Source organism: Erinaceus europaeus, chromosome 2, assembly GCF_950295315.1.
Source record: "Erinaceus europaeus chromosome 2, mEriEur2.1, whole genome shotgun sequence".
NCBI lineage: Eukaryota > Metazoa > Chordata > Mammalia > Eulipotyphla > Erinaceidae > Erinaceus > Erinaceus europaeus.
The window spans coordinates 99,494,434-99,516,615 of record NC_080163.1 but is presented as its reverse complement, the minus strand read 5'-3'; the positions used below and the strand labels follow the sequence as shown (position 1 = coordinate 99,516,615).

Below are 22,182 nucleotides of genomic sequence, written 5' to 3'. Positions count from 1 at the left end.
CCACCTGCAGGGGAGTCGCTTCACAGGCGGTGAAGCAGGTCTGCAGGTGTCTATCTTTCTCTCCTCCTCTCTGTCTTCCCCTCCTCTCTCCATTTCTCTCTGTCCTATCCAACAACGACAACAACAATAATAACTACAACAATAAAACAACAAGGGCAACAAAAGGGAATAAATAAATAAAATAAAATAAAATAAAAAGATACAAAGTGGTACAGTGGGAAGGACTTGGCATATGGATTTAAATTTTGTCACATATATTGACATTGTAATGATTCTGACTATGAGAAGGTGAGGGAAAATTAAGAGACATTTCAATTATCAGGTACAAAAAAAAAAAGACCATTTGTTATTGATAAACAGCTGTTCAAGGCAAAGACAGATACTTAGGTGAGCCAGGAGGGCAAGCCCAAACTAAAACTAACACTCATCTCAAAGCAGTATATGTGCTGGAGTTGAAATAAGCTGATAAAGTCCCTGCCCCTGGGCTCTCTAAAGCCATCTCTAGATCTGGGGCACTGGAGACTCTGCCTAGAGAAATGAGACACCCCTCCAAGAGTAACTGACATTACAGGGGAAGTTCTGGACCCTGAACTCCATGCCTTGTCACACTGCACTTAGTGGCTTTTAACTTTCCCCTTTTTATTGCTAATTATATATTTACATTGTAATGTGGGTTCACTCCCCTCCACCCCGGCCAATAAAATCACGTTGAGACAGGGTTAAGTGCAACTTCTTTACTCTAGTGGAAGACAGTGCTTTTGAGATCTGAACTTCATGAAAGAACTGTATTGAAAGTGAAAATCTCATTGCATGTTTAACTAATTTAGGCAACCTCCTACTTTAACTGAAAGATAGATAAATACACCCTGCTGCTCAGGATTGTATGATAAGCAAGTGCACATATATTTGAAAGTTTAGGGGAATTATTTTTATTATAATTTATTATTATTATTATTATTATTATTATGCCTCCAAGGTTATTGCTGGGGCTGGAGCCTACATAACTCTACTGTTCTTGGTAACCTTTTTAATGTTTCCTTTTACTACCACTAATACTACTTATTCTTCTACTTCTATTTTTATCTTTTTTTGTTTTTTTTTTAGAGGTGAGAGACAAAGATAGGGAAAGAGGGAAAGAGATGGAGAAGAGCAGCACTGCAGCACTGCTCTACTTTTGAAGCCTCCCCTTCACTGCATGTGGGGACTAGTGGCTTGAGCCTGGGTCCTGAGCATGGCAATGTATGAGTTCTGCTACAGGAGCTACCATCTAGACCTGGTTAAAGCAATTCTAAGCATATAGTAGAAGCTAAAAATGCACTGCTTTTTCTGTTACCATTTTTGTTGTATGTATGAAAGAGCCTGAAGGAATTTTATCTTCTGTGACATATATATATATATATATATATATATATATATATATATATATCCTTATCTAAAGTTATCTGAACTGTAGCACTCATTACAAACAATAATACTAATATTGTCAGCATACCTTCTCATGTAGTTCATTTATTTCTTCAGTACACCCTGGGTAGAAAGCACAGAGTTTTACTAACTGTATTTCATTCTCAGGAGTCATCAGGAGAAGATCAGCTGCAAGATTCCTATTCACATAATAAAAGGGCAAACTTCAATTTTAAAAGATCTGAAAATGACATTCAGAAGTATTTCAAAGGAAGAAGATGCTTGTTATATCTTTCATGCTTTTCCTATTTATATGAACAGAACTAATTTCATACCAGTACCACATGCCAAGCCCTCCCCACTATACCACTTTGTATCTTAAGGTGCAGATACAATAACTATGAAAGTTTTTTTAAATTAAATTACAGAAAAAAGGGTGTTAAAGAAAAAATGTACTATAGAATTCTTTTTTTAATATTTATTTATTCCCTTTTGTTGTACTTACTTTTTTCTTTATTGTTGTTGTTGTTGATGTCATCATTGTTGGATAGGACAGAGAGAAATGGAGAGAGTAGAGAAGACAGAGGGGGAGAGAAAGATAGACACCTGCAGACCCACTTCACTGCTTGTGAAGCAACTCCCCTGCAGGTGGGGAACCAGGGCCTCGAACCAGGATCCTTACACCGGTATAGAATTCTTAAATACTTAAAATGATCTACACTGTCTTTAAATATTCACACCTAACTTTCCTGTTATGCAATAATTTTCTCACCAAACTGTATAGTTTTAAATGTTCTACAGAATAATAAAGAAATTTTCTTAAAAGCTTATGTTTGTCACCAATGGGCATTTGGACTGACTAGTTCATTATAACCAGTATAATATGTAAGACAGTTTAGACAATTTGTATTTAGTAGTTTGCAAAGTTCTTAAAATTTAGGTGAAAATCAAAAACAGATATGCTTGACCACAGGCCTTGTGCATGGTAAGGCGTGTGTCCTATTAGGTGATCTATCTTCTGGCCCTTATGATTTATTTATTTATTAAGGATTAGATGAACAGAACAAATTATTTTAAGTATTTGAAAATAGGCCATTTACTATTATATGGACTGAATTGCTTTATATAATCATATTTTATAAATTCCTTTGTAAGATTTTTTTTCTCACTTTTTGGGCCAGTAAAAATGTCCACTTGAGGGAGTCGGGTGAAGTGTACATGGTGCAAAGCACAGACTGCTGTAAGGATCCTGGTTTGAGCCTTGGTTCCCCACCTGCAGGTGTCTCTCTTTCTCTCCCCCCTCTGTCTTCCCCTCCTCTCTCCATTTCTCTCTGTCCTATCCAGCAACGATGGCATCAATAACAACAATAACAACTACAACAACAATAAAATAACAAGGGCAACAAAAAAGGAATAAATAAAAAATTAAAAAAAAAAGTTCACTTGGATAATGTGCTGCTTTGCCAACTGTATGGCCCAGGTTCAAACCCCACTCCCACTGCACTGAAGGAAACTTTGGTGTTGTGGTCTTTATATTGGCTCTCTGCTTTTCTGCCTTCTCCACTTCTACCAAAAAAAAAAAGAAGTGAAAGAGATGACTTCATCACTTTTAATAGCTGAGTAGTATTTCATTATGTGTATATATATATATATATATATATATATATACATATATATACACATATATATATACGTATATATATGTATATATATATGTATATATATGTATATATATGTATGTATATGTATGTATGTGTGTGTATATATATATATATATATATATATATATATATATATATATCTCACAACTCTTAACTACTTATCTATGCATGATAGTGGAAGGATGCCTAGGCTAGGGATTAGAATAGTTTGTAGACACCTATCATGGGAGATACAAAATTGTACCCAGGTGTCAACAACTGTACTGCAAATCATTAACCCTCATATAAAACGAGACCAACTGTTTTCACGCAAAAAGAGAGTGGCAGAGACAGGGAAAAATACCACAGCAGTGAAGCTTCTGCCAGTGATGTGGGGACTGAACTTAAATGGGTCTCACTAAGCTCTTTAATTTAACTATCATACCAGGCATTTTAATTTCTTATGCTATGCTAGCTATTATTTTATATTGTGGAAAGCCACAATTCACTTTTCTTTCTTTTTTTTTATTTTTTATTTTTTTTAAATCTTTTTTTTAAATATTTTATTTATTTATTCCCTTTTGTTGCCCTTGTTGTTTTATTGTTGTAGTTATTATTGTTGTTGTCGTTGTTGGATAGGACAGAGAGAAATGGAGAGAGGAGGGGAAGACAGAGAGGAGGAGAGAAAGACAGACACCTGCAGACCTGTTTCACCGCCTGTGAAGCGACTCCCCTGCAGGTGGGGAGCCGGGGTTCGAACCGGGATCCTTATGCCGGTCCTTGTGCTTTGCGCCACCTGCGCTTAACCCGCTGCGCTACAGCCCGACTCCCCACAATTCACTTTTCATACAAGTTTTTTAGCTTAAAATTATGGCTGATTTAAAAAAAAAAATTTTATATTTACTTATTTATTCCCTTTTGTTGCCCTTGTTGTTTTATTGTTGTAGTTATTATCAATGTCACTGTTGGATAGGACAGAGAGAAATGGAGAGAGGAGGGGAAGACAGAGAAGATGAAAGAAAGATAGACACCTGCAGACCCGCTTCACCGCCTGTGAAGCAACTCCCCTGCAGGTGGGGAGCCGGGGCTCAAACCGGGATCCTTTCGCCGGTCCTTGCGATTGGCGCCACCTGCGCTACCGCCCGACTCCCAATTATGGCTGATTTTATGCCTTGGTTATAGGGACTGTTCTCAATACTGAGAAGTTATATTTTTATGCTATAAATTATACAAATGAATTAGTTTATGCAAAATAAAACAAAAATAAACACTTTTTTTCTTTTTGAATGTCTCAAAACTCCCCACTTCTTATTGGTATTCTTATATTGAATTTTTTTTAATGAAATAGTTTTTTTTAAAATAAAAGTAGATAGTACCTGTATCCAACAGATGGAAAGCTAAAGAAAAAATATTAAGAAGAAAACTTTTACCAGTAAACATGTGAAGTCCTCATGGTTTACTCAATTATGCTAGGAAATTGACTTTATCTCCAAATCTTAATCTAAGACACAAACTATAACAAGATGGACAGAGATACATATTTTTAGATATGAGAATGTGTGATTCTGATAATCTTTAAGTGTACATTTAATGTTTCATGATGTTCTAAATACTGGTATATTGTGGAAATACAACTGGGCTAAAAATGAATCATGGTAGATTTCATTAAATAATCATGGTAATTCTCACCACCGTTACTTCATTCTCCTTAACACTATTTCCCCAACCACAATCTTATCTTTTAATTTGAAAGATCCTAAATTCTTCCAACACAAATTTTGTTAAGTAACCAACCTGCAGGAAGGAAGTTTCATGAGTGGTGAACAGAGCTTCGGGTCTTTTTCTCTCTCTCTCTCTCTCTCTCCAATCCCCCTCTGCTTACTCTTTCTCTCTCAATCTCTCTCTCTCTCTCTCCAATCCCCCTCTCCTTACTCTTTCTCTCTCAATCTCTCTTTTTCTTTCTCTTTTTCACCCTCCCTATCTTCTCATTCTCTCTCAACTTCTCTTTGGCTCTATCTTAAATAAATAAACATTAAAGAACAAATTTTATCAAGTATAACCTACATTATTTACAAAACACATTCACTATAAGAAAGTTACTCCTTTAATTTAGAACGTCTTACCACATTGGGATCATCATACATTTTCTTGACAGTAATTCCAGGGCATAATGAGTCGCTGGTGAGGCGGAATCACCTAGCACTGTGCCCACACACACTGCCAACTCCAGTTCATTTCCACGAATCAGGTATGACATAGCGAGCTATCCCAAAAATATATATTGTCATCAGTTGCTAGTATGCTGGGTAAGCAGGATCTTCTAAAACATTACTTACAAGTTCCTACACATTTCTTATGTAATAACAACTGTGATTTTCAGATGGAAAAAGTAATAAAGAGGTAGACAAACAATTCTTTATTTAGTAATAGAAGGAGAAAGAGACTATTCAGATACCACTCCAGAAAATGTGGTGCAAAGGTTCAATTAAACTTGGGGCCTTAGGCATGAAAGGTATGTGATCTACCTGCTAGGCTACCTCCCCAGTCAGAAAATTCTATAAAGACAAAATTTAAGTGTTTAGAACTCTTGCTCACATTTTAAATTATTTAAATAAGTAATTAGTAAGTCTCTAAAAATGCGCCACATGCCCATTGTTCTCCTTATCAGAAAACAATCCAATTCTTTATAACTTCTTTAATACCATAGCATTATTTCCCAAAGCCAGTCTATCTAATGACAAATACAAAATAGAAATTGAATCTTTATTTAAGTTTTTCCTGGTTACATTAGTGGAAATATCTCAAAACATAACTTGCATACTTTCAAGTAAAACTAGAAATGTTTTCATTTGCATTAGTTCTCATAATCACATGTTAAACACAAAAGGTAGGTATGTATATTTTCACTTTTAGAGTAGAGGACTTTTAAATTCAGAAAGGGTAAGTGACTTGACCAAAGACAGTATGTGATAGAAATAGGATTCAGCATCAAGTCTTCTGAGTCCAGGTCCAACGAGTTTTCTAGGCATTTCTAGCTATTGCTTCTGGTTTAGAATTAAATGCTTAAAAATCAGTTGTTACAAATCTTGTGATTAAACAAAATAAGTGGAAAAGAGGAGTGAAAAAAAGAAGGAAGGAAGGAAGGGATGAGAGAAGGCAGGAAAGAAGGAAGGAGGAAGATAAGGAAAGAGAAAATCAGTGAGTCTGCAGTTCCTTTTGTGTGTTTATATGTGATTACAAAGGCATGGAAAGTGTGAAAAATAAATTTTTTTTTTTCCTTTTTCTTTTTCTTTTTCCACAGCACTATTCAACTCTGACTTATGGTGGTAGGGACAGAAAATGGACCTTCACAGCCTCAGGTATAAGTCTTTTTTTATTATATTATAAAGAATTTTCTTTTATAAATATATTTTATTTGTTTCATTTTAATGAGAAAGCAATACTTAGCTCTGGTTTATGGTTGTCGGGGTATAGAACCTGGGACTTTGGACAGTCATTAAGTCTTTTTGCATAATCATTAAGCAGTAAAAGTCTTTTTTGCATAACCATTATGCTATGTCCCCAGCCCTCAGGCACAAGTCTTTTGCATAGCCATTATACTACCTCTTTGGTCCACACAAACCAGATCTCACACAAGAAGTCACCAAATCTCTTCCTGCCAAACATCATTATACATTTTAAGAGTTCTTCATTCATACAGACCAATTTGAAATGTACCTCAATGTTATCGACAGCTAGGTGACAACATGCGGCTAGAACTGCTCGACCATCTTGAAAATACCATTCTGCTAGTTCTTTACTGACTTTGTGCAGGAGTCTGGGAGGGGAAAGTACATAGTCCATATAAGTAAAAGGGTTCCATTGTAAAAGGGGACTAATACCTGCTTTATAACATGTTGATTAAGGTATCAAATCTGTTTCAGTTTGGTAGCCTTGATTTGACACATAGTAAATTCTGATTTGGGAGGAAAAAAGAAATCAAGAAAGTTGTAACTCTTATTAGATGAGTTTATGAGTTCCTCAGTGCACTGCTCCCCTAGCCCCATACCAAAATTAAAAGAAAGGCTTATTTTCAAATTTTACCATCTTATATTGGATAGTATATTACTTAGGTCAAGATGCAATTACTCTTAGAAGAATTACAGGTTGAGTTTTAACTTTAAAACATTCTGTCTTGTAAGATTTTTAAAATGCCAACTCTAGAAATGACAGAGAATAATAGCAAAGAACCAAAAGAATAGATTAGTCCTAAAGTATTATTTCATTAAAAAAGTATAATATTTTTTAATTTGATAAGTACCCTTAAAGACTAAATACATTTATTTTACTAAGGTCATAATAGGTACTATTTGGATTTATTTATTTATTTTTATAAGAGCACTGCTTAGCTCTGGCTTATGGTGATAGGAGGATTGAACCTGGAATTTTGGAGCCTCAGGCATGAGAGTCTCTTTGCATAATCATTATGCTATCTACCTCCACCTGCTTTTGGGATTTCTTTAAACAGAACTAAAATTTATTCTAGACACTGTATAAAGCTATGGTCATGCAATTAAACTGTGCTTTTATATACACTGACTTCTAATAAAATATGGATAAACAATATATTTGATTTTCACCAATATTCCTCCTCAACAGTTTGTTAAATTTTTAAGTATTTAGGTATTTTATTTACAATTCCACTACTGAAATGTATTTATCTTTTCTGTAAGCTATATGAAAATGTATAGCTAAAAAAAAAATGTAAGTTATAAGGGGCTGGGTGGTGGTGCACCTGGTTGAGCACACATGTTAGATAGGGAGAAAGCTTCATAAGTGGTGGTCAAGCTGATTCTCACCCTCTCTATACCTCCTTTCCCTCTTGATTTCTGACTGTCTCTATTCAATAAATAAATATTAAGTTTTTTAAGTAAGTTATATGAAAATGCTTAATATTTCCATCTTTACCTAGGGATAGATCTTGTAAAGAGCTGGATTATGGTAATTGCTGGAAAATTTAGCTGAGTGAGATAGTCATATCTCTTCACACATGTAAACTCCTAAAGTAAAACCTATCATAAGAAATATTAACTTTAAATAAAACGTAAGTCACTCACTCATTAAAGTCTTCATTGTAGACATCATCAGAATGTGAAGAGCTTCCAGGTGTGGAAACATGTAAGATTTGCATATTTCCCTCACGAGCAGCCTGGAATTTAATTAAACCTTTAATTAGTCATTAGCTAATTATTGATAATGGACTTATTTTAGAATAATCTTTTGAGCAAAGCATACTTAAGTTCTGTTTCGAATTTATACTAAACTATGGAGGCTACCCTTAGAATTTTAAAGAAATGTAAAATGTTAAATTCATTCCATCAAAGAAGTTAACTCCATGAGAATCCGAATGAGACTTTTGTTAAAAATTATTAGCCAGCTTAGGGGGTGAAAGTGTTTTGCAGACACGCCTATCATGGGAAGATGAGAAACTGTACCCATGTATCAACAACTGTACCATAAACTTTTTGCCCCCACTAAAATGGAAAAAAAAAAAGAAATATTGTTCAAACAGACTTAGTGCTAGTCAACATAAAAGCTTAGAGTTCAGAGCACAAAGACAATAACTAAAATGTCAAGACTGAAGTCTGGGATGTAGGAAGATGACAAGTTATTGATCACTGTCAGTTACATGAAGGTGACTCAGTCAACACAATCTTCTCTCTTCCACATGCCAACCAACCAATGTCTACATAGCTTGTACATTAGTGGTTTTTACCTGTGCCACAAGTAGAGCTTCTTTAAGCTGACCTCTTGACATAAAAAAATTTAGTAGCTTTCTCACATCACCAATGGCTATGCAGTATGGAATGACATCATCCTTATCTTCTTGGATCAACTGATCAGCTCTCCTAATGAAACAGGAATAACTTTGATGATATACTTCTTCTTCTAGCGTTTGCCCGATGATATACTAATTTCAAAGTTCTTGGTTATACTGAGATTTTTGGAGAGCACTACTAAAATCTGTAGTAGATTTCCGAAAGCCCTTATGCATATCACTAGTTTAAAAAGGACTTAGATTTTTTAGAATAAAATGACCTGTGGGATATATTAAAGCTTTCTAAAATCATAAATGCAACAGATACTTGTTTTTTTTTTGCATAGAGGACATTTTCATATTTTAAAAGCATTACAATATCAAGTTTAGTTTTAAATAAATGTAGCTTACCTATTAAAATGGCAGTGTGAACATAGGGTGTAAACTCCATAGTGGGTTATTTGTTTCCATTTGGATTAATAACTACGTGGGTGTCTACTAATGATAGAAAAATTCAGATAGTTTATTAAGTATAAAATGAATAGAGTCTTTAAGCTCTGGGGGTCATTATAAAAGAATGAGACAAGTAAATAATGTTGATAATAATTTGCAGAAAATTCTAAGGGCCCCAAACAAGATAGTTTAAAGAAAAATTCATGGTCTAGATATCTTACGGACAAGAACCTGGTGTAGGAGACTATGTATGCATATGTCTTTCTCTGTACCTATTACTGTCCTTCTCTTTGAGTTTCTTTTCCTTCTTAATCCCAAGGCAGTTTTTCAATGATAAAATTAGTTAATTCCAATGTTAATATTTAAGCCCCAGTTTTATTGAAAAATAATTTACATATTTAATTTATGCTGGCATCTCATTACATTACAGTACAATGCAAACTTTTGGGTAGTTGCAGTAGACATATTTTATGGTTTGCACAACACACTTATAAATATCATAATCAAAACACTAAGCCACTGAGGGGATCTCCTTAATGCTGTATTTATATCATGTGATCATTATTTCCCTGTTGGTGCTACTTAGAAATGATTCCTTCTATACATTTGAAATTCAGATCAAAAGACTCCTAGTCAATCTCTCTAAATGGCTGGATCTATAAAACATGCCTTAGAAACTATGAAGAGACTATTTTCTGGCCATTATGTGAACTAAGAAACAAAGAAAATTAGGGGCTGGTTTAAAAAAAAAAATACTAATGATAGGACTAAAATCTCACATCTTTCCTCCCACTGAAAGCCCCAGTCTCCCAAAGGAGGTTGGGGATATCTTGCCTTGATACTCGAAAAAGACTGGTCCTGAAATAAGTGCAGCCTGCAACGTTCCCAGTTGTGATCATGAGCTATAAGCTTAGACTAATAGGGACTTAGAGGTTACACAGGCTCTGGTGCTAAATATAAATATATATACGTGTACACACACACACACACACACACACACACACACACACACACACACACACACACACATATGCCCTGGCGCAGGTGGATGGATGGAGGTAAATAGTTCATTTTAGCCACAGAATTTTTTTCTTCAAGAACAGGAGCTTTTCTCTGCCTTAGTCCAACTTTCTATCCCTTTTTCTCTACTCTGACAACATTCTCTCAGACAATATATATTTTTTAATTTCCTTACTGGGGAATTAATGTTTTACATTCGACAGTAAATACAATAGTTTGTACATGCGTAACATTTCCCAGTTTTCCATATAACAGTATAATCCCCATTAGGTCCTCTGTCATCCTTTTTGTCATCATTCTCCCACCCACCCTAGAGTCTTTTACTTTGGTGCAACATGTTAATTCCAGCTCAGGTTCTACTTGTGTTTTCTCTCCTGAAAAGGAGAGGAACATATAGAGAGGAAAAGGAGAGGAACAAATGGAAGTAATTACATTGTCCTTTATGGCTCGGAGGGGAAGAGAGGATTGAATCAGGAAAAAGGAGGGAATTATGTATGACATGTAGAGATGATGGCTGGCCCATGTCTATAATCTTAGGGGAATTGTGGTGGATTGCACAGGAAGAGTGAAGATTCAGAGCTCTGGTTGTGGGAAGGGTGTGGAATCAAACCCTGCTGACATATATGTCTGTAATATAAAATAATATAAATAATTATAAAATAATATAAATAATTATTTTATAAATTTTATAAAATAAAGTAGAGCTTGAAAGCAGAAATTATTCTGTGTAATGCTTACTGCCTATAATCTGACTTTACCAAGGCTTTGGTGAGAAGAATAACATTCATAGTTGTTCTGGAGTGCATAGGTTCTTAGATTTATTTGATATTCTTAAGAGTTAAGAATAGGAAGAGTACAGTCTGAGAACTGAAGTCAGCCTATTCATTTATTATTGAAAGAGTAGATCCTAGGGAGCAGTATATATTCCTTTTTTAAAAAAAGATTTTATTTATTTATTTATTTATGAGAAACATAGGAACAGAGAGAAAGAGCCAGACATCACTCTGGTACATGTGCTGCAAGGGGTTGAATTCAGAACCTCATGCTTGAGAGTTCGATGCTTTATCCACTGCGCCACTTCCCGGACCAAGCAGTATATATTCCTATTGCAACTTTGTTAATCCTTTTGGATTAATATGTTTAGACTAGAATTCACGCTTAGACTTGGGTTGATTTTTATTTATATATTCAAGCTGCAGTTGAAATTTTTCTCATCCATATCTCCAGAAAGAAAAAAGCAAACTTTTCATTTTTAACACCAGAAGGAAAGTAGCCTGCTCATAAAATAGTACTCTACAGGGATAGCACAGAGATTGACACATAGCAAGCACTAAAATAAACATTTGTTGGATGAATGAACAGAGGAGTATGGTCTCATGCTTTGGGTGAGAGGTGTTCTTTCAAAAATGATGTTAGAGTCCTAACCCATGGTAGTTGTGAATGTAAATCTATTTAGAAATAGGGAATTGCCACTCTCATTAGTTGGGATAGACCTGAAATCCAACATGGCAGACATTTTTATAAAAAGAGGGACATTTGAAGTTGAAGAGTTAGTGAAACAATAATCCTCAGGACTTGCATGTGAGATGACCCAGGTTCAATTCCTGGCACCACCAAAAGCCAGAGCTAAGTGGTGCTCTGGTAAAGAAAAAACATGACATCTAGATACAAAATATACAAGTTATAATGCCATATGAAGACAAGATAGAGGCAGCAATGATACTTATAGAAGTCAATGGACAATAAGGTAACCAGTAGAAAGAGAAACAAGATATTTTAAAAACCTTCAATGGAAACCAAGCCTACTGATATCCTGATATACATTCCAGCCTTATAAAGTGTCACAGAATTAACTGAAGCACCCCTAAAAGCACTATGGAACTTTGTTATAGTAGTCTTAGAAATCTGATATATCTGAGGAAAAAATCTTATTAATTTACTAAATTTTTAAAAGAACAAGTGTATTAGTGATGTTGACTCAGTGGTAAAACTTTTCTTTTTCCTCAGTATGACCCTTACACCAACAGAGAGGAATACAACAGCTATTTTTGGTTACAAAGGAAAATATGTGAGATTATTTATAGAATTTTTAATGAACTTTTAGAATATCTAACTAGTTATATTTCAATAGAAATATATTAACTAGTGACAATATTTAGTGATATCATTTCATCCATTGACATGAGGAAACTTGATTTCTACCATCTTTATCAGATATCAGGTTAAAAAAATAACTTACAAGTGACTCATTTAATTTATTATATCATTAGATATAAAATTCCAGTTATTCAAGAAAGATATGAATATAAAAAATCTCAAAAGCTACTGTCAAATTTATATATTAATTATATTTTAAACACTTTTGAGAACATTTATTTGGACATGAAGTTTCTGGCTTACCTTTGCATTAATTTCTTCCAGTATTTCACAGAGACACCTGGTGCAATCGACAAAGCTTTGTCCCACTAGAATAAAAGAAAAGAAGAAACATACTTGTTTAGATAGTCTAATTTTTAATCAACTTTTAATTCTATGAACTCCTATTTATAAGTTTCAGTGTTTTTAGATTTCTAGGTATATTTTTATATTCTCTTCATGTACTGTTGAGAATATAAATATAAATATTGTCATATTTTCAAAGAAAACGTGTGAATTCCATCAGTTACAAGAAAAAATAGAGGTAGAGAAAGTGACATATAAGACTAAAGTAGGGGCCCGATGGTGGAGCACCTGGTTGAGTGCACATATTACAATGCGCAAGGACTCAGGTTCCAGTCCCCAGTCCCCAGTCCCCACCTCCTGGGGGAAAACTTTGCAAGTGAAGCAGTGTTGCAGGTGTCTCTCTGCCTCTCTTCCTCTCTATCTCCCCTTTCCCTCTTGATTTCTGGCTGTTTCTATCCAATAAAATACATAAAAGGTAATAAATAAAGGAAAAAAAGATTAAAGGGCAGGAGTAGATAGCATAATGGTTACACAAACAGACTCTCATGCCTGAGGCTCCAAAGTCCCAGGTTTATTATTATTATTATTATTTATTTATAAAAAGGAAACATTGACAAAACCATAGAATAAGAGGGGTACAACTCCACACAATTCCCACTGCCAGATCTCTGTATCCTATCCCCTCCCTTGATAGCTTTCCTATTCTTTATCCCTCTGGAAGTATGGACCCAAGGTCACTGTGGGATGCAGAAGGTTGAAGGTCTGGCTTCTGTAATTGCTTCCCCCCACTGAACACTGGCGTTGACTGGTCGATCCATACTCCCATTCTGGCTCTTTCTTTCCCTAGTAGGGTGGGGTTCTGGGGAATCAGAGTTCCAGGACATATTGGTGGGGTTGTCTGTCCAGGAAAGTCTGGTTGGCATCATGTTAGTATCTGGAAACTGGAGGTTGAAAAGAGAGTTAACATACAAAGCCAAACAAATTGTTGACCAATCATGGACTTAAAGGCTAGAATAGTGCAGATGAAGAGTTGGGGGGGAGTCTACTTTGTAGATAGCTAGTAGGCATATTTTAGTTATATTCCAAAGGGTCTGTGGCTATACTAGTGGTTTTGTTTTTTTGGTTTTTTTTTTTTTTTTTTTTGCTTGAGCCTGAAATCTGATATGGAGGTGGATCCTAATTATTGTCTGGGGAGATGATGTCCTGGCTGGCAGAAGGACCAGAAAAGATCAGGGAAGAGGGTAGCTCCCAAATATGGGAAAGGTGTATAAATATTGTTGATTGTAAGCCCATTGATTTGATGTGACCTAAGGCCCATATTCAGCTTAGGAGCCCATGTGACCTCAGCATCCCTGTAGATCTGAGCTCACATTCTGTGTTCATAAGTAGAAACATTCCAAGCTGCCCCAATATCAGGACCCATCTCCCTCAGGTGTAGTATATAGTAAGTATATTGTCCAGCCTCTGGGTAGTATATTCATTTTGATGATGTTAATTCTTCCAACCCATGAACATGGAATATCTTTCTACTTCTTTGTGTCTTTTTCAATTTCCTTGAATAGTTACTCATAATTTTCAGTATACAAGTCTTTCACTTCTTTGGTTAGGTTTACTCCTAGATATTTTATTATTGTTGTTGCTATAGTAAAAGGAATTGATTTCTGAATTTCAACTTCTTCTAACTTAGTGTTTGCATAGAGAAATGCCACTGACTTTTGAATTTTGTAGCCTGCCTGACACCTTTACTGTATTGCTTGATGATTTCCAAAAGCTTCTTTCTGGATTCCTTAGGTTTTTCTAGGTATACTATCATGCCATCTGCAAATAGGGAGAGTTTGACTTCTTCTCTTCCAATCTGTATGCCTTTAATTCCTTGCTCCTGCCTGATTTCTATGGCAAGAACTTCCAACCCTATGTTGAATAGTAATGGTGATAGTGGGCAGCCTTGTCTAGTACCTGATCTGAGTGGAAATGCTTCCAGTTTTTCACCATTGAGTATGATGTTGGCTGTAGGTTTGCTATATATAGACTCCACCATCTTCAGGAATTTTCCATCTATTCCCATTTTTTGTAGTGTTTGGTCATAAAGGGATGCTGGATTTTGTCAAAGGCTTTCTCTGCATCAACTCATATGACCATGTGGTTTTTGGTCTTGCTTTTGTTGATATGGTGGATCACATTGATTGATTTACATATATTAAACCAACCTTGCATCCCTGGGATAAACCCCACTTAGTCATGATGAACAATCTTTTTAATATACTGCTGTATCTGGTTGGCTAGAATTTTGTTCACTATTTTAGCATCTATGTTCATCAGAGATATTGGTCTGTAGTTTTCTTTTTTGGTTGTGTCCCTGTCTGTTTTTGGTATCAAAGTGATGCTGGCTTCATAGAAGCTGGAAGGGAGTATTCCAGTGTCTCCAATCTTCTGGAAGACTATTAAAAGTAGAGGTATTAGTTCTTCTTTGAAGGTTTTGTAGAATTCATTGGTAAAAGCCTCTGGTCCAGGACTTTTATTCTTGGGTAGGATTTTGATAACTGTTTCAATTCATTATCTGTGATTTACCTGTTCATGTTATCTAATTCCTCTTTAATTAATTTTGGAAGTTCGTAGATATCTAGGAAATTGTCCATTTCTTCCAGGTTCTCTAGCTTGGTGGTATATAGTTTCATAGAAGTCTCACATGATATGCTGAATTTCTGTGGTGTCTGTTGTGATATCTCCTCTCTCATTTGTGATACAATTTATTTGGGTCTTCTCTCTTTTTTGTTTTGTGAGTCTGGCTCACAATGAGTTTGTTCATTTTACCCACTCTTTCAAAGAACCAACATTTACTTTCATTGATCTTTTATATGGTCTTCTTATTTTCAATGTTATTTATTTCTCCCCTAACTTTAGTGATTTCTGTTCTTCTGTTTGCTTTAGGGTTCCTCTGTTCCTCTTCTTCTAGGTCTTTAAGATGTGCAATCAGGCTGTTTATTTGTGTTTTTTCTTGTTTCCTTATGTGTGCTTGTATGGCTATGAATTTCCCTCTCAGTACTGCCTTAGTTGTGTCCCAAATATTTTGACAGCTTGTGTCTTCATTTTCACTGAACTCTCGAAGCATTCTGATTTCTTCCTTTACTTCCTCTTTGACCCAGTAGTTGATAAGTAGTATACTGTTGAGCTTCCACATTTTGGGACTATTACTAACATTTTGTTGATAAGTGTTAGTTTAATTCCACTGTGGTCTGAGAAGATGTTTGGGAAGATTTCAATGCTATTGAATTTACTGATGCTGTTTTTTGTGGCCTAACATGTGGTCTATCCTTGAGAATGACCCATGTGGATTTGAGTAGAATGTGTATTCCGTTTTCTTGGGATGAATGACTCTGAAAATGTCCAATAGTTCTGATTTATATATCTCCTAATTTAGGTCTCTCATATCTTTATTGATTTTCTGCCTGGATGATCTGTCAAGTTGAGAGAGTGTGTTGTTGAAGTCCCCGAATATTATTGTGTTGCTGTTAATATATTGCTGTAGCTCTTTCAGTAGATGTTTGATGTATTGAGATGGCTTCTCATTGGGTGCATAGATTGTTGATTCCTCTTGATTGACTGATCCACTGAGCACTACATAGTGTCCATCCCTATCTTTTTAAATTTCATTTATTTTAAAGTTTAGCATGTCAGATATGAGACTAGCTGTTCCTGCCCTTTTTTGTGGGCCATTGGCTTGTATGATAGTTTTCCAACCTTTCATTTTGAGTCTGTGTTTTTCTTATTGAATGAGGTGGGTTTCCTGTAGACAGCATATTGTTGGGTTGTGTTTTCTGATCCATCTTCCTACTCTGTGCCTTTTAATAGGTGAATTCAGGCCATTGACATTTGTTTATATCAAAGGTTGAAGATATTTTAACACCATTTTGTAGAGTTTTAGAGTGTTCTGATATATGACCTATTTATTGTGGTCTGACTGTTTATAGGAGACCTTTCAGAACTTCTTTCAGGGCAGACTTGGTGATAGTTGATTCTTTCAACTGTTGCTTGTCTGAGAAGGTTTGTATGCCTCCATCTAGTCTGAATGACAGTCTAGCAGGATATAATAGTCTTGGTTGAAAGCCTTTCTAATTGAGCACTCGATAGATATCTTGCCATTCTCTTCTGGCCTGTAGTGTTTTTGTGGAGAAATCTGCTGCTAATCCTATGGGCTTTCCTCTGTAGGTGACTCTGTGTTTTTTCTCTTGCAGCCTTCAGGATCCTTTCTTTATCCTTATTCCTTTCCATTCTAAATATGATGTATTTTGGTGTCTTTTTTTCTTTTTAATTTTCTTTATTGGGGAATTAATGTTTTACATTCAATGGTAGATACAAAAGTTTGTACATGCATAACATTTCTCAGTTTTCCATATAACAATACAGCCACCACTAGGTCCTCTGTCATCCTTCTTGGACCTGTATTCCCCCCACTCCCACCCCAGAGTCTTACTTTGGTGCAATATGCCAATTTCTTGGTGTCTTTAAGTCTGGGTTAATTCTGTTTGGGACCCTCTGGGCTTCTTGATTCCCCTGCAGGTGGGGAGCCAGGGGCTCAAACTGGGATCCTTACAGCAATCCTTGCACTTTGTGCCATGTGTGCTTAACCTGCTGCACTACTGTCTGACTCCCATCCTAGGTTTTTTTTTTTTTTTTTTTTGTCTCCAGGGTTATCACTGGGGCTTGGTGCCCGCACTGCTTATCCACTGTTCCTGGGGGCTATTTTTCCCATTTTATTTCCCTTGTTGTTGCTGTTTTTGTTGTCATTGTTGTTTTTGTTGTTGGCTAGGATAGAGAGTTATAGAGAGGAGGGGAAGACAGAGAGGGGGAGAGAAGGATAGACACCTGCAAACATTTTTCACCTATAGGTGGGGAGTGTGGGGCTCGAACTGGGAACTTTATGTCGGTCCTTACACTTCTCACTATTTACCCTTAGCTAGGTGCACTACTGTCCACCCTCCACCCCCAATCTCCTAGTATTAATCTTACAGAAATAGGTACTATTTACTAGGAAGTGATAATGAATGACTAACAATGTCCACATTTCTAAAAATCATAAGCACAGTTTTGTTTGGTCATTAACTCTGTTGATGAAACTGTACAGAAATTATTAAGTTCCATAAGATATACCAGATCAAAATGTCTTTATTTTAATTAAAATGAACTAACTGTAGCTTATAATTCTAAACACCCAAATACAGAACTCAGAAAGCTAAAGAATTATTTTGTTCTACCACAATGCATTTTTCTTTTCTTCTTGACTTATGATGTATTTTTAATGGCATCCCATTAAGAAAGTAACTTTTAAATTTAACATTTATTTCTTCATTGGTCCTGTTAAATGCACTTTAGTTTGTGATGTTTCAATAATATTTTTAGATGGCATATTTTATTATTTCAGCTCATGCAACAATTGTCTCTAGTGAATAAGTTAAAAGTAGTGATAAGTTAAAAAGTAAATCAAATTTAATTTTGATGTATTTGTATTGCCTAGTTTTACTTTACATTATCTATAAGTGTTTGAAAGCATGCTTTGTACTATAAAATGTCCTAGCTAACCTAGGAATTTTCAAAATTATAAGCTCTGAAAATAGTCCATGTTATCCTAATCTTTTCTTTTTTGGAATAATGCAAATTTTTGTTGAGAATACACATGCAGAGAAATGAAAAATTCACATTTCTATAAACTGAATAGATATATGTGAAATTGTTGGGCTGTCAGAAAAGAAATGATGCATTTTTGCAAAGAAAAAAAATAGAAAAAAATGTGTCATGACTTTTCCAACAACCCAATTTTATGAAAAATAGTAAGTAAAGTCCCAGTGCTCATATCAGCCAACATAACTTCTAGTAATCTTATGGGTGGGGACAATAGTATACAGTCCAGTTGTTGACACATGCACAGTCTCTCATCTCCTCATGTCAAATGTCTGCAAAAATACTCACCTCTATATTAGGTCCCTTTCAACCACATTACAATACTGTTTAGGAGTCAAAGATCCTAGCTTTAGGTGGCAGTGACTTTTATACTAAAACAAGACTAGGAATAACTTCTGAGGGCTTTAAAATGTACAGATTATTGGGTTCCACCCCTGGAGTTTCTGATTCTCTAGGTCTGGGATGGAGAATGTATGTCTAATTATTCCCAAGTAATGTTGATGCCTCTAGCATGGAGATCACTTTGATAGTTAAGAGTTCTAAGATAAGATCCACATATCCAAGTGGTAGAGCACCAGTGAGGTATGAAAAAAGATAAGCTTCACATTTAGCATTTAGCCAACACTTAGAATACTTTGCTAAACTCATGAAGAGCACATTACCTCTCCAAGTTCAACCATCAGTTCACAGTATCTCTGAATTTGTCCCAGTCGCAGATGTATTTCAGCAGCTTCCTTCAGTCTTTCTTCTTTAGTAGGCACACCAATACCACCACCAAATTTAGACATTTTGACTGTTGTCAGTTCTTGGGCTTCAGACTGGTGAAAAAGAAAATGAGATTTTTCTACATATTGTTGTATAATAGCTATTGATAAAAGATGAGCACAAAGCATTATATATATTCATTGCAAGTCTATGTAAATGTATATATAATCATTGCAAGTATATAAGCTATTTCTTCTTTCTGGCTCCAGGACAGGTTTGCTGTAGGTATTGTTTATGACTCCATGTGCAGTATAACTAATAGTTTTATAATAAAATCCATTCAGTGCTACATAATAGGATCAGTTTTAAGAAAATAATATTCCAGAATACAGACTGTTAGGCCTATCAGACTAAAATTGAGAGTAGTCCACTTGTAACAATTAACTGGTAATAGGGTAAACATAAATCATTTAAAGTAGTTTCAGGAGACCTTTGAAAATTATCATGAGAGTCAATCTATGAAAAGCATGACTGCCTTACTCTTCTGATTGTTTTTGCTGGAGAATCATTTCTCAACATTTACTTACTGTGACTTTATCAACTCTAACCATGTGAATTTTCTAAAATAATCTTAATAGTGAAAAAAGGTAAATCTAATTTTTGCATGAGGAATCATATTTGCATACTAACTTACCGTTCTAAATTTAATCAGATGTTTCAGGTGCATTATTCCTTTAGAGTAGTTCTGAGGAAGTAAGCTATCATCTTGCCCTTTTATCACAGCAACTAAGTTCCACAAATTGTCACTGCCACCTGGAGGCTAAAAAGTTGATACAGAGTAACTAAAGACAAAATTAATGAAAATCCTATAGTTTTGGGATGCTTCAAAAATATAATACAATGAACCTGTGGATAGAGAGTGGTATGGTGGGTGATATGTGATGCCACATATTTTGGGGAAATGAGAAATTGTTCCCCTCAGACAACACAGTATTTATTTATTTATTTATTTTCTAATTTATGAAAGAGAGAGTCAGAAACAGAACCAGAACACCACACAGCATATGTATTGCTGGGTATTGAACTCAAGACTACATGTTTCCCATTGCACCATGTCCCAGGTTGCAACAGTTTTGTAAATTTAAAGAAAGTTCAATTTTTCTTTTAAAAAAGTAAAATATGCAAATAAACTTTTAAGAAAGTTTAAAAACATAATGCAAGTATATCCAAATTGAAATTCTAACAGTAATAATAATTATATCATTATTAAAATAATCCATGTCATTGTTTCATTTCTTTTTATGATTTATTTATTCTTATGAGAGATATAGGAAGATGGAGACCAGACACCAATCAATTCTAGCTTATGATAGTGCCAGAGATTGAATGTGTGCTCTAATATGTTGTGATACATCCTCTAGTCCTGCTCCTAGGTTTTCTTTGTTTTCTAACACAGTATAGATTGTACCAATTATATTCAGAGACTCACTGAATGAGTTGGGATGATATACTTAAGTATGTGACAGTAACAGTGGTTGTAATTAATTATCTTCAAGAAGAGGATAATAATTCCATGTCTATAGTACTTACTGATAAACATTCTGAAAACCACCTTAGTTTTTTCACTCGAGGGTTACCAGTTAGCTTCTCTATTTCTTGCTTAATATCTCTTGACACTTTGCCACACAACAGAGGCGGGGTTCCTTGTTCTATAGCATAATCTGTAAAATTGATATGGTTCTGTGTGAAAAGACTGCATATGAAATATTATTTTAATATACAATTTAACACAGATATCTTCAATACCTGTATTGCCGATAATTTCTTCCCAAGATCTGTCAGCAAGAATATTTATTTGCAAAGGTGTGATTAAAGATGCTAATGACCACAGTCTCACGGTAGAGTCACGGGAGCAAGAGGCCATGGTGAAGGGGCGACTGGGATGGCACGTCAAGCCTGACGGGCAAAAAAGGAAAGTACTATTTCAACTGAAGTAACCATTGAAAAAAATTGTGATTAGGAGTCAGATTAGAGAATGAGATTATAGACAACTGAAGGACTGAAGGAACGATTAAAAGTATTCTAATACTCCATATATGAACTAAAGCAGCATTGTTTTGATTTGGCAAATTATTTAAAGTATTTAAAATTTTTCATACTTTTCCCTCCACATCACTCATATTTTTTAAAAAAATTTTCACTCAGAATTTTTATGAACATTATGGCTGAGAAAAAGGGAAGCTAATGTAATTTCCTAAAATCATGGTTCTCACTATTCAATGCTGACCACATTCAAAATCTGACAGCCAAGTGTCAATGTGACAACAATTCTGCTCCCTGTGTATTTCAAAGTCTGCTTTTCAATCATTTGTACAGCATTATATATCTAAAAGTAGATAGTTCGCAGGAATGTTCAGGGGGTCAGGTTGTGGTGCACCTGGTTAAGCGCATATATCACCATATGCAAGGACCTGGCTTCCAGCCCCTGTTCTGGGGGAGGAAATGATGCTTCATGAGCAGTGAAGCAGGTCTGCACGTCTCTTTCTTTAACTTTCCCTCTCTATCACCCCTCTTCTCTCAATCCTCCTATGAGGAATAAAAGACAGAAAGGGGAAAAAAAGGAAATTCACTGCTGGGTGCAATGAATTCTTGTATTGGCACGAAGCCCCAACAATAAGACTAATTGTTATATATATATATATTACATTTCCCCCCCTTTTGTTGCGCTTGTTGCCGTAGCCTCATTGTGGTTATTATTATTACCATTGTTGATGTTGTTCGTTGTTGGATAGGACAGAGAGAAATGGAAAGAGGAGGGGAAGACAGAGAGGGGGAGAGAAAGACAGACACCTGCAGACCTGCTTCACTGCCTGTGAAGCGACTCCGCTGCAGGTGGGGAGCGGGGGCTCCAACAGGGATCCTTATGCTGGTCCTTGCGCTTTGCGCCACGTGCGCTTAACCCACTGCGCCACAGCCCGACCCCGAGAGAAATGTTTTAATAACATATGGGTCTTGTTTGAAAATGATAAAAGAATATAGTATGTT

General features: G+C 35.4%; 1 protein-coding gene across 3 annotated transcripts in view; it reads right to left on the bottom strand.

Annotated features, from left to right (window-relative positions):
• Positions 1-22,182, bottom strand: part of WDR17 (WD repeat domain 17) — an 85,737-nt gene that overhangs the window by 13,925 nt on the left and 49,630 nt on the right. For 2 of the 3 annotated variants that reach the window (XM_060184525.1, XM_060184534.1), the window contains exons 14-24: positions 20,944-21,093; positions 20,728-20,858; positions 19,832-19,957; positions 19,095-19,250; positions 12,715-12,779; positions 8,800-8,932; positions 8,141-8,232; positions 6,762-6,861; positions 5,168-5,307; positions 4,421-4,441; positions 1,493-1,604 (exon numbers count right to left, since the gene is read on the bottom strand). In XM_060184525.1, the coding sequence (XP_060040508.1) occupies positions 1,493-1,604; positions 4,421-4,441; positions 5,168-5,307; positions 6,762-6,861; positions 8,141-8,232; positions 8,800-8,932; positions 12,715-12,779; positions 19,095-19,250; positions 19,832-19,957; positions 20,728-20,858; positions 20,944-21,093 (1,226 nt within the window). The remainder of the gene's footprint in view (positions 1-1,492; positions 1,605-4,420; positions 4,442-5,167; positions 5,308-6,761; positions 6,862-8,140; positions 8,233-8,799; positions 8,933-12,714; positions 12,780-19,094; positions 19,251-19,831; positions 19,958-20,727; positions 20,859-20,943; positions 21,094-22,182) is intronic. The other variant, XM_007528263.3, reaches the window with a different exon arrangement.